At 43.8% G+C, this 13726-nt stretch overlaps 1 protein-coding gene across 1 annotated transcript; it reads right to left on the bottom strand.

The window, feature by feature from the left end:
- Nucleotides 1–9178: 9178 nt before the first annotated feature.
- On the bottom strand, nucleotides 9179–11373 carry LOC100821784 (UDP-glycosyltransferase 89B1). The gene has a single exon (XM_003581206.4). It carries the CDS (start codon nucleotides 10903–10905, stop codon nucleotides 9493–9495), a length of 1413 nt encoding a protein of 470 aa, XP_003581254.1. The 5' UTR covers nucleotides 10906–11373; the 3' UTR covers nucleotides 9179–9492.
- Nucleotides 11374–13726: the final 2353 nt, after the last annotated feature.

The following is a 13726-nucleotide window of genomic DNA, read 5'->3' as shown; positions in this document are numbered from 1 at the left end:
TGCGTTATTACTCACGGGCGAACTGATAGACCAGAAATTTCGATCTCCTGGACAGTATTTCTATCGTGAAGGAGTCGGCTGGTGAAGTTTGTGGTGCATCCATATATCAATGACTGAAGACTGAAGTAACGCGTACCCACGGAAGTTTCCTGCAGGGCCGAGACCGAGCGAAAAGGTTAATGGCAGTCGTGCGCTCTTCCTCGACGATGTATGCTAGGTGCTTCCGTGCTGCTGCGGGTGTGAATAAGCTTAATTCGATCAGTCCATCGACAGCAACTGCATAGACCCAAAAATACACGGATGGTAGAGGTGATTCTGGTCAATTTCCACGTGTGATAGAATCAACAGATATGACCTGAACGACAAGAAGCAGGAAGAGACGATGCATCTCCGGCTTGTTGCTTGCTGCCATCCGTGTAGGTATCAACTGAGAGTGATGTTCTTCCTGTTTGACGTTCAGTTCAGCTTTGCTCAGGTAGTCAGGCTACCGATCATCACATACTGCGCCGTCGTCGTCCTCGTCGTCGTTCCCGCTGGACGTAGAAATGAGTCTAGGTCTCTTTGGTTTTCAACGAAATTTTGGAGGATTCAAATTCTTAGGAACTTTTCTTAAAAGTGCTCTTTGAATCATAAGAATGAAGTTGGCAAAAATTCTATGGAATCCATTCCTTAGCCTCGATTTCATACTCCCTCTGTCCAACAAAAAATGTGTTAAGTTTGTCAAAATTTAAATTTATCTAGACATGACTTGGTGTATAGATGCATTTAAATTTGGGTCTGTCTATACAACAGTCGCCTGGTTTTGGATACCAAAAAACCTGGTTTTTGGGCTAAAAACAGTCGCCTGCTTTGATTTCAAAAATCAGGTGCTTGGAAAAACTTGTGAAAACAGACGCCTGATAGTTTCAGGCAAAAGCAGGCACATAAAAGAATCAAAAACAGTAGCATGTACACTATTTTGATGGACTCACACTTCAGATTTTTTGCCCCTTTGCGTAAATTCACACTTGCTGCTAAGTGGCATCCAATTTACAGCAAAAAAAAAGCCATTCTGTTAAAACTTCCCATCCTATGCCAAAAAAACCCCATTAACCATCCAATCCTATGCAAAATTACAGGTTTTCAATCCCAGTCGAAGGCAAAAATGATTGCAACTCAGGTGATATCCTCAGAAAAAAGACCTCCTGTGCAATTCCAGTCCAAGGCAAAAACAATTGCAGCTTATGTGACAACCGATTGCGCATTGTGGACATAGTGCTTTTTGAGGTAAAAAGAAAAGATACAAAGATTGGAAAAAGATTGAGGCAAGCATATGCAATTCAAAGAAGGAGGCGGTTGCAATTGCGTCTAACTATAAACCAGATTGCGAAAATTAAAACAGAGAACACTCCTATGAAACCCGATTGCACATTGTTAGCTACACACAAAAGGGGATCAGTTTATAGTTCATCAGACGTTTTGTCTATAGGCTGATATGAGCTGGACAAGGAAACAGAAATGCCAAGAAAACCCCATCTCAGCTTCAAAGAGTTTGGCTAAATTCACACCATAGCTACTAATGGACAAAGTCAGACAAAATAACCCCCCATTAAAAACTTCACTAACTTCCCATCCTATGTACATCAACAATATGCCTAGTTGCAGGTTTGCAACTCCAATGAAAAAAGACAAATGCAGTTGCTATTCGTAAGACAACCGATTGTGCAAGGTGAAGTACATGCAATTGAGTATACAAAAAATGAGCATACTAACCATCTAACATAAAACAGGTCTGACAGAACAACAAAATCCATCTAACCATCATACTAAGCCCCTGCATGGTAGATAAAATCACACAGTCGACTAGCTGAGCTGCAAATGGTTACAAAAATTCCATAAAAACGGAGTCTGGCTTGCATCCTCTGGCCAACAACAAAAGATATAGACCAGAAAAAAAGAAACATTGCATTACCGGTTTGCATTTTCAGTGAAAGGCAAATGCAATTGCAACTAGGGTGCCATCAGATTGCGTATAGTATACTAATTGCATTTGAGAAAATGGATGAAGATTGGGGCAAGCATATGAAAATTCAAAGAAGAAGGTGGTTGCAATTGCACCTCACTATAAACCTGCTTGCAGAAATTAAACTACGCGCTATTGACCTTGTTGTGACCAAAAAATACCAGGGGTGAGTCAAAAAATTAAGGGACAAAAGGATCGCTTGCAATTCAATAAGGAGGTGGTTGCAAAAATGGCAGGTGCTCTATAAACCAGATTGCAGAAATTAAATTAGATGCGATTGCGATGCAGAATTCAAGAAGGGGAAAACTCATGCAAAAGTGACCCAGATCAACACGCACTACTTGAGAAATTACCCTAGTGCAATTCCAAGGTCGCGTATATGCAATTGCAACTCATATCAACACGGTATTGTGCATTGTAAGCTGCATGCAACTGAGATACATGCAAAGGGGCCAGATTTTAGTTCATTACGCCTATGAGCCACAACTTAGTTAGTAACAAGACAAAGTAAGGACACAAAAAGAGCCATATTCAGCATTTGGGGCATAGAGTGGACAAAAAGATAGAAAAATACACATAAAAGTAGGCGGCAACAGGTCGGTACCCGTTCATTGCTGATTCGGGTAGGCCTTGTAGCTTACCTTGATCTTCAATATTGTAGACAGAACAACAAAATCCATCTAAAAATCATACTAAGCCCCTGCATGGCAGATAAAATCACACAGTCGGCTAGCTGAGCTACAAATGGTTACAAAATTCCATAAAAATGGAGTCAAATAGATGGCTTGCATCCTTTGGCCAACAACAAAAGATACAGACCAGAAAAAAGAAACGCTGCCTTACTAGTTTGCATTTTCAATGAAAGGCAAATGCAATTGCAACTAGGGTGCCATCGGATTGCGGATAATATACTAATTGCATTTGAGAAAACAGATGAAGATTGGGGCAAAGCATATGCAAATTCAAAGGAGGTGGTTGCAATTGCACCTGACTATAAACCAGCTTGCAGAATTTAAACTACGTGCAATTGATGTTGTTGTGACAAAAAATATCAGGGGTGAGTCAGAAAATTAAAATTAAGGGACAAATGGATTCCTTGCAATTCAATAAGGTGGCGGTTGCCAAAAATGGCTTCTACTCTATAAAAACAGATTGCGGAAATTAAGTTAGATGCGATTGCAATGCAAAATTCAAGAAGGGGGAACCTCATGCAGAAAAGACCCGAAATCAACATGCACTACTTCAGAAATTACCCTAGTGCAATTCCAAGGTTGCATGTACGCAGTTGCAACTCATATCAAAACGGATTGCACATTGTAAACTACTGCAACTGAGATACATGCAAAGGGGCCAGATTTTAGTTCATTACGCCTAGGAGCCACAGCTTAGTAACAAGACAATAAGTAAGGACACAAAAAGAGTTAGATTCAACATCTAGGGCATAGTGCTGGACAAAATGATACAAAAATGCATAGAAAAAAAATATAACACATCAAGCCAAAAAAGAAGTGTACCTGATCGATATTGTTTGGGTCGTAGCTTCTCTTGCCAAACTTGCGTAACTAGATTTCATCTAAGCATTCATAAAAAAAACTCCACCCCTGCATGGCAGATAAAAAATGGCACAAACTAGCAGCAACATTAATATGAATAAATGAAAAGAGGGCATCCGACACCGAGAATTCGCGTTCCAGCAGCCGCCCCAATAGAGTGTTAAACAAAAACAACATAGCGATGGTGATGCGAAAATGAACCATTACACAAACATTGAATCCTAATGATTTTCATAGCGCCATATCTCTAAGAACGGGTGTTCTAACACCATTAACAGAAACCATTACGATATTTTGGTTTCAAAAGCGAACCCATTACATAAAATAAAGCTAGATAGCACATGATTTCATCACATGTGAGGTAGCTGCATAACAAAAAAGATGAGCAGAGCTTCTTAACACAGACCACAGACTACTAGGCGAGACCTTTCCTTGAAGATAAGGAAAGAAATGCGATTCTTTTCCTTCAAACAAGTAATATGGGTCGGAGGGAGTACCATTGTCAGCGATACACCTTGATTTGCAGATAAAAATTCAGAAACACAGGTACAACATCAGACAAGAAACCCCCCCCCCCCTATTCCATATAGTAGTTATCACTAAAAGCCTAGGGTAGATCACTAAATTAACATGTAAAAAATGTCACTGAAAGGGCATTTCTCTCCTAGTTAATTTTGGTGGTGATGACAACGTGTGTTGTGGACTAATCGTGCGCTAAGTTTCATATTTGATATCAAATGGCGCAAAACGATTCGATGCCCTCAAGTTGGAAAACGAAGAGTAGTGGAGTTTTAGCGGCGTTTTCGGTTATTGAGTCGTAGGAACTCCGTACTATAAAGAGGGAGTCCACATGGGAAGGTAATGGGTGAATCGCTTTTCACCTACATAAACAAACATCTTGCACCCACATAAAGCCTACCCAAAAAGTAAGAGAGAACCAACTCTAGAGCCTAACTGGTGTGCATTTGCCTGCGGAAGTTCCGCCCCTGGAACTCGCAGTGCATAACGGTTAGATTTTGGAGAGTCCAAATATATACCCCTTCATCCCCAATGGGTTTCTGGCCTGAGCACGAAGCAAAGAACAGCCCCTCTCTCCCAAAAACTCCCTAAGCTTCATTCTACTAGATCTCCCTCCATAAAGCTTCCCCCTTGTTGGTTCTTTGAGGATTGGAGGAGAAGACCTAGATCTAGGGTTTCACCAAGTCACAAAGTTGATTCCCCTTGTTTCTCTTGTGGATTTTATTTTTCTTGGGCATTTGGGAGCCCTAGACGGAAGTGGTTGCCTTAAGCTCTTCCCTTGGGGATTGTGGAGCTTGAGGATTGGATTGGGAGCCTCCAATTGAGTTGTGGAGTTAGCCCCGGTCAAGTTTGTAAAGGTCTGGTCTTCGCCTTCAAGGAAGCCATTAGTGGAGCCCACTCACCTTTGTGGTGCTGTGAGAGGAGAATAGAGTGAGACTTTATGGCGTCTCTACCTTTGTGGTAGAGCACTCCTCCAAACGGAGACATACACCTACCCCAATCGGTGGAACTCCGGTGAAATCTTCGTCTCTCGTGTGGTATCCATTCTTACCCTTTACATTCTTGTTATCTAGTTGCTTCGGCTATCGCTTTGGCTATTGCACTTCATCCTAGGGTTGCATTAACTTTAGAAAATTTAGTAAACCCTACGTTAAGTGTTTGTATCTTTCTAGAAAAGAAAAAGATTAAAATTTGTTAGTCGCCTATTCACACCCCCCCCTCTAGCTGACCATACCGATCTTTCAGTCACTACCATGGTTTCTGATACATGCAAAAAACTTATTGTAGGTAATAGATTCATTATTGTACACGCACATAAAACCCCTATGAAAATTTTACTAGATCTGATGGTCCCAACCACAAATCTGCATGTAGATACTGCTACCTCAAAGCAACCCCACACCAGAACCCTCCCCCCTAGCTAGCTTATCCCCACCACCACATGCCTGCATACGGATGCTGCTACCTCAAAAAACAAAGGGAAGTCAAAGCTAAGGCAAAGAAGCAAGGACAATACCAGGAAAAGAATCATACCCCTGGAGAGGAAGCAAAACCCCAGCCCAATCGCCTGGTGCTGCAGATGGAAGAAGGCCAAACAACAAAAAGGGGAATGCCAGAGAAGTAAGAGGGCACAAGTAACACTGGTTTAAAAGCTAGTAAATGAAGAAGGTGAATGTAAATGAGATCTAGAAACACAGAGGCAGCAATAACCACATCGAGTGCTGCCATATGTGTGATAAGAAGGGTGGGTATGGGTAATAAGCGAGGAGAGAGAGAGAAACAGAGGAAGAGATAGAAAGTGGCCCACTTGTAAAGCCCCAGCCCATCACAAATTTTGATTTTGTGATGATGTTTGGCTAGACCCAAGATCGTGCATATTAAGCTACATGCGATTCAGTTAAACGAGCAGCAAATGGACACGGCAAAACCCTGGTTCATGTTGTGGACAGGTAAAGAATCTACCATTATACTAAAAGGGAACAAAGCAAAAATGCATTTGGATTTGCTGCTACTGGTTTGCACCACTGCTGGCAACTATTTTCTTGATAAAATTCAGAATAAACAAGACATGCTCCGTGTCAATGATCAATCAAAAACCTTATGGTGCAATCCCCAGCAGCAAAAACCAGAAAACGAGATGACAAAAGTTTCATACCAGAGCACTTATATTGTCAATGATCAAATCTGAATCACTTTGCTCATCAGATGAATACCTATCCTGTAGAGGCAGACAAAAAAGGATGCATCAAATGAAATGAAAAAAAATCACAGATAAACCGCAAGCAAAGGAATCACTCACTGCATCATCTACTTATAGGCCGCCGGCATTTACAGGTCCATGCTGATTGGCAGGTAAAAATCAGAATCTAAACGGCATCCGTCGTTGTAAGAGCCGGGATCGATATTAGACATGATGCCTAGCAAAACAAAATCAGAACCCATCATGAACAAGCTAACGATGAAAGCTTATGATATATTGGGAGCAAAGTCGGGATAAAAAGCATCGAGTGTAACTGGAAAAATGTCCTAGCAGCTCAAAGTAAAAACCTGAAAACAGTGAGCAAAAAATCAACTTACTGTGCTGGGAAAACATACACTAACTAAAGCTAAGCACGAAAAACTAAGGGTCACATCCATTTGAGTAGAACTACCCAATACCTAAGCAGTATATAACACAAATTCAAAAGGAGATTACATATCACATTTGCAGATGGAGGATGCAGATATCCCCAAAACAAATGTAACCCTGTTAGTAACATTTTACAAACCCTTCTACAGTAATCACATACCTAATGCCTGATAGCTACCTTTACTGATCAGAATTAAACACAAACCTCCAACTTAACACAAACAACATTACAATAGGCAGATTCAGCTTAGGAAGCTTGGCTTGCAACTGAAAAGGGACCTAAACCCAAAACATCAAAGATAGTAGGCAGATTCAGCTTAGAAAGCTTCAATACACTACAGCTAACATTTCATAAACAAACATGTAGCCCCCTAAGCTGTTGGCCCACAACAAAATCATTTCTATGATGCCCAAAATTCCATAATCCATAGTACACACCAAAAAGCTAACATTGCAAGGCAGTAATGCTAACAAAATGTCAACATGGAACATGTGGAAATCATGAATCATCATCCTCCCCCCACCCCCCAATCATATACATTACATACGGTACATATATCAGGTCAAACCCCTAGGAGCTTACAAAAAACTCTGAAACAAAACAAACCCCCATGACAGCTATAATTGCAACCAAATTTCAGATCACATGGGGGCTTCCCTTCCTCTCAGTTACCTAGATGAACCAACACCGACAGAGATGGAGAATTCCCTTCCTCTATTGGGATATCCCAAACAAAATCACCCTAAAAATCAACAGATAACCCCTGCAGACATGAGGCACACCTATGGGCATAGCAAAATCATCCGGGCAGCGTGCATCCTCAACCGCCGACAAGCAAAAAAGCACCCAACAACAAGACGACGAGCAACCTCACACAGCCTCTATCCCCCTTACACCCTTCGACTGTAGTGCACGAAACCCCCACACAGAAATGTCCTCAACCCACCCATGCAGACCAAAATCTCGCCACCGACGAGCAACCTGACACAAGGACTGATGTGCTGACCAAAAAGCTCACCGAGACGCGCAAACCAAGACCTCTCTGCCGACGAGACCAAATCGAACACCACCCCTCTCCTACCCCACTGTTCCGCAAGCAGCAAGCAAAAAACAACCACCGAGATTGAACAAAACAGAAACAACAGCTCGATGAGAGAGGGGGGAGACGAAGGTGGTAGCTCACCGGACGGCGGCGGCCGAAACGCAAGCCGGCCACGAGGAGGTCAGAATCGCCCCAAGCCTCCTCCCCCACCCACACCATCCCTCTCACTGTTCTCTGGATAGTTACGTGAGGAAGCAGACAGACGGGGCGAAATATCCATAAGAGAAGCAGTCCAGAGACGCAGATCTCAAAGCAATCGAGCGGCTCAGCGTGTCACCTGATTTCCAACAAAAAATCAGGCGCCTGGTGGATAGCAAAAGCGTTTAAATTTAGTCAAACTTGAGACATCCTTTATTGGACAGAGGAATAGGAATTTTATCATGAGTTCAAACCTCATTCGTTTTTTCCTTTTGAAAAGTCCCATGCATCTTTTATCTCTTCATCTCTCTAACCCCTCTCCTACTTTCTGTAAAATTCTTATATTCATTTTCAGTGCACTATCCAAATATTGCTCCACCCAAATTCACGTGTTTTCAAATCCTATAGGAATTCGATGTAAATGGCATTTCAATACCGTGTTTTTCCTGTTTGTACGTTTTCTAATCCCTGCAATCCAAAAAAACCATTAACTCATTTTTACATCCGGCTCTTGTATGTTTTGCGGCCACCTTTTAATTGTCGCACAACTCTTTGCATGTTCACTGCACCACAACATAGAATTTCTGACAGACAAGTTGGTCGGGAAAATTTCTACTGCCAACAGAAAGTCGGTCGGGAAATGGTTTTTCTGACCAACACACTCTGTCATCGAAAGTCATGTCGGCAAAGGCCTTTTCCAACCAAATTTTCTTTACCGACCGACTATTTGTCGCTGCTGTGAAACCTTTTCCGACCAACAATATCTTTCGCGACCAACTGCTAATTACCTTGGTGTAGTGATTTAGCTGCCACCTCTTAATTAGGCTTCTTGTTATCATGTTTGAGTCATGCGATCGAGTTGTGCTCGTTGGTTGAAAAATGTGTGAAACATGAATCAAGCTCCTTCATCCGTTATCTTGTATGGATTTAACTATTTACTACTACCTCCGATTCATAATAAGTGTCGAAGATTTAGTATAAAAGTTAGTACAAATTTGCACTAAATCAACCACATTTATTATGCATCAGAAGGAGTAATGAATAATATATTGTGTGAATTTATCTTGAAATAGGAGTTGTTTACATTTTTTTAACACTTCACAAGTCATCTATAACACTCCGATTATGACAAATACTCCCTCCGTCTCATACTAACTGACTCAAATTTGTCCAAATATGAATGTATTTATGCTTAAAAAGCGTCTAAATATATATAATATAAAGTCACTTAATATGGGACAAAGGGAGTAGCATGTATCAAAGTTATCTAATTATAACAGAAAGCGTCATATCGTTCTCTCTCTAGCCTAGTGGTCATGGGTTCTAATAGCACCCGTTTGGTTCTGGGCTAGATATGGGTGGGCATGAGATTCAGGGATTTTCACGCGTGTCTTCTTCATACACGGGTCTTTCCCCCTGCCGGCCTAGTTTTTTAAATGGTCCTCCGAATTCTCCAATTTTATGGGCCATATTGCATTCTGCAGAGGGCATTTTTTTAGGGTACTTCCGAGAAGAATCGTGTAGCAATACAACGAATCTCACGTGCATTCAAAGCTTTCGAATCTCTTGCACCAACGACTCCAAGTCCTGGCACGAGCTCCCACCTCCCCTCACCGCGGCCGCCGCTTCCGCCGCGAGCTCCTTGGCACGCGCGCGCACGCTGCGGCATTCCTCTCCACCCCCGGCCGCGTTGCGCAACACGGCCGTGAGCTCGGCGGCGTCCGGCGAAACGCCGACCCCGCCCTCGCACGCGCGCACCGCGACGCGCGCTTCGTCGACGACCAGCCGCGCGTTGGCGAACTGGTCGGCCGTCATGGGCCACGCCAGCATGGGCACCCCGGCGGCCACCGACTCTAGCACCGAGTTCCACCCGCAGTGGGTCACGAACCACCCCACCGCCGCGTGCCGCAGCGCCGCAACCTGCGGCGCCCACCCGCGCACCACCAGCCCGCGCCTCTTCGCCTTCGCCTCGAAGCCTTCCGGCACCACGTCGCCGCCGTCTTCGTCCCCGGCTCCGACCGCCCACACGAACGGGACCGCGCTCCGCTCCAGCGCTTCCGCCAGCGCCGCGGCCACGGGAGGGGTCAGCACCACCTGGCTCCCGAAGCACACGTACACGACGGACCCTTCCGGGAACGCGTCCAGCCACGCGCCGAGCTCCCCGGCGCCGACGGCCGCCTCCCCGCCGCGGTGGACGGCCGTCTCCGGCGCGACTGGCCCCACCGCCCACACGCGCCTCGACCCCAGGTCCTCGAGCGGAGTGTCCAGGTACCTCCCCTCGAGCGCACGGAAGGTGTTCGACACAAATCCCCAGCTCTCGAGGTTCCAGAGGAAGTTCTGCTTCACCGCCTCGCCGAGCCGCGCTTCCACGAGCCCTTCCGCGTGCATCTTGTACATGATCGAAAGCTCCTTCCACTGGTACGCCGGCTCGCCAGGGATCCCCGGGAACCCGACGGCGTCGTTCGACGGTCGTGGCTTGACCGACCGGCGGAAGAGCGAGTGCGGGATGGCGGTGCCGAGGACGCCGGAAGGCGCGAAGACCAGCCTCGGGACGCCAAGCTCGGCGGCGAGAGGCTGCGTCCACCCGCAGAAGAAGTCGGATAACACGGCGACGACGGGGTGCGGCTGCGACTTGGTCCATGCGAGGATGGGGTGGTGGAGCGCGGCGAGAGCGTGGACGAAGACGGCGGCGTAGATTGGAGGACAGGCCTTGAGGTTCTCGAGGCCCGCCGGGAGAGAAGGGTGGGAGGGGAAGGGGAGGGTGAGCGGGCGAATGGAGCTTGGGTGAGCGGCGAGGAGAGGGGAGAGGAGGTGGGCATTGCCGGGGGTGGTGACGACGGTGAGACGGAGGCCTCGCGCGGCGAGCAGGGCGGCAAGGTCGAGGAGCGCCAGTGTGTGGCCTTGCGCCGGGAATGGCACCACGAGGACGTGAGGACTGGACGGCGCGGTGATCGACGGCATTTCCACGGGTGTTCGATCGATCGAAATTCGAATAGTGCCGTGGGCTTGGGAGGGTGAGAAGATGGAGCTACTGAGCGAGTGAGCGAACAGCTGAACGTGGGATTAATAGGCCTGGCTTGAGTGCATTCTTAACAAACTTTCCCGTGACGTCCACGATCCTTTGTACGTAGCCATGTGAATCATTCTCCTGATACGCCGAGATCGGTTCTATAAATCCGAGATCTCTCCGTGCTATATATATACACACCCCACTAGCAAAGGAAAATATTGGCCGCTGAATCGACCGGTGACTTCCTTTTCTTAGTACTTAGACCAGCGGGATAGATGGCTTCTCTGCTTCATGAGCCCATTAGATGCTCGCCAGTCCTCACCGCGACGACTTAGATTTTCGGGTCCGGATTCTCTTGGAACATGGGTACATGTAAATTGTGTATGATATTGTTTTTTTTTCATTCTAGAATGACGGGAGGCCTGCCCCATTATGAATAATGAAACTAGGTCTTCATACACAGAGATGGTGATTATCCTCATTTTCAAGGAAAAACATAAACTTCAAATTTTGTAACCTAGTAGAACAAGAATAATACTAGTAGTAGCCAGCATCTGCTAGTCTAATAGCTCCTGCACTAAAACAATGACAAGTATTTAGAAACGGAGGGAGTAGCATTTACAATAGTGAAATAGTCCCTCCGTTCCATAATATACGGCATCCACGCATTTCGAGGTCCAACTTTGACCATCAATTAGACTAAGAAAATGTGAATTATGTGTTATGAAAATTATACCACTAGATTCATATCCGAAAGAAGTTTCCGATGGTATAATTTTTATAATAAAAAATTCGCATTTTGTTAGTCTAATTGGTGGTCAAAGCAAAATCTTTAAATGCGTGCGTGCATTATATTATGGAACGGAGGGAGTATAAGAATGTAGTATTTTGGGGAAATTGGCCAAGGGACGCCGTTATTTTGTGGACTTTGTCCAAACACACCGCCGGATCGTGGATTTGCTCAGTACCATTACAATTCTTGGGCCATTTGCTGAAACACACCGCAGGTCCAAAAACGGAATGTTGACTTGTTTTGCTTGCTCATTACATTTTTTTTTGCTTGGGATGGCTGTTTTGAATAGTTTTTTTTGTCTAATTCAAATTTTGGCCATTTCAATCGGTACCTATGTGCCAATTTTGGACATTTATTTCATTACAAAATTTGTCAGCATTTTCTGTTTTTGGACCGGTGGTGTGTTTCAGCAAATAGCCAAGAATTATAATGGTACTGGGTAAATCCACGATCGGACGGTGTGTTTGGGCAAATGCCACAAAATAACGGTGTCCCTCGGCCAATTTCCCTTTTATTAAAACATGGTCCACATTTCAGTCTCACAGATAGCCTAGGAGCTTGTGCTCCAGATGGCAGCTTACATCCTGCTTCCTCTTCTCTCCCCTCCAACTAAGCATAAATATTATACCATTTAAATTCGTGTAACCAGCTTATAACCCGTTATTATTCTTGCTCGTAGTAGTAGCTAGTATTACCAAGGGGGCAACTAGGTGTTCAAAGGAGGCCTAATTCTTTTGCAACCTAATAGCTAAACATCAATTGTTGCCTAAAAAACAGGTGTCAATTTATGCTGGCGGGGCAATTTATTCATTCTACGGGGGCAATTACTCCATTCTACTCCATCCGTTCCATATTGAGTGTCTCAAATTTGTCCAAATATAGATATACTAGATCACCCGTCAGTTTTGGCAAGACTATGATAAGAAAGACACAAAACTTACGGAACATAAAGGATGAAGTTAAACTTGTATAAAGTTAATTCATTAGTAATGTTATACGTTTTATAACTGCTCATGAAGGACAACCATGGTACGATCGGACAACCCTGAGATTTGATGACCTGGCCATTCTTGGGCATTAGACAAAACTGACCATCCGTGGAAATCGCTTCACTGGTTGAATTAGATTGATTATTGATCATTGAATGAATGAAACAAAGTTAGTTGTTGATGCTTAAATATGTTTCTCTCATTCCATTTTATTTCCTAGATCTTTTTCTCTTATAAAGAGATTACAATCTCAGAGTAAGAAAACAATAGAGATGGGACATCTTAGAGATAACATCTGGTACTGTTTCATACATTACATTTTATTTCCTAGATTTTTCTACTCCCTCCATCCCATATCAAGTGACTTTCTATTACATGTATCTAGACGGTTTTAACGCATAGATACATCCATATTTGGACAAATTTGAGTCACTTAATATGGAACTGAGGGAGTATGTTATAAAGTTATTACAATCTGAAAGTAAAAAAAACCAGAGGTAGGACATCTTAAAGATAAAATCAGGAGCATGTGGTCTTCTTATGATGTGTGGGATGGAATGTCCATATCTGCTGCTCTGTTAGACGAACAATAGATGGAACAATTTAGATATACAAATGAAAATGCCCGCTTAGCACATTCATAATTCAAATGTATTATATCTGAGAATTGAAATTGAAAGCAAGGAGACAAACAATGTGCGCCAAACTTCAGAATTAATATCAACCGACATAATAGGAACACTTTGACAAGCATCTATAAAGACTTTAACTTCAAACTTGCTCAGTTCAAAGACGTGACCTCAAAGAATAATATAGAAGACATAGTTTATTACAATTCCATAATTGGAAGGCATAATTAAAAATACCTATACGATATACCCATCAGCCATCAGGTATTAAGCATGATTTTCCATAACTGTGCTGGTTAAGCAAAATGTGTTTTGGAAGGCATAATTTAAAAATATAAAAAGTAAAGGTTTTTACAAAACA

The sequence above is a fragment of the Brachypodium distachyon genome, chromosome 5, assembly GCF_000005505.3.
Source record: "Brachypodium distachyon strain Bd21 chromosome 5, Brachypodium_distachyon_v3.0, whole genome shotgun sequence".
NCBI lineage: Eukaryota > Viridiplantae > Streptophyta > Magnoliopsida > Poales > Poaceae > Brachypodium > Brachypodium distachyon.
Note: the sequence above shows the minus strand (reverse complement) of the source record. Positions and strands in the feature narration are given on the sequence as shown.

What these genes read in the sequence shown, in the direction of transcription:
- LOC100821784 (XM_003581206.4), bottom strand. Translation starts at nt 10,905, where the DNA reads ATGCCGTCGATCACCGCGCCGTCCAGTCCTCACGTCCTCGTGGTGCCA.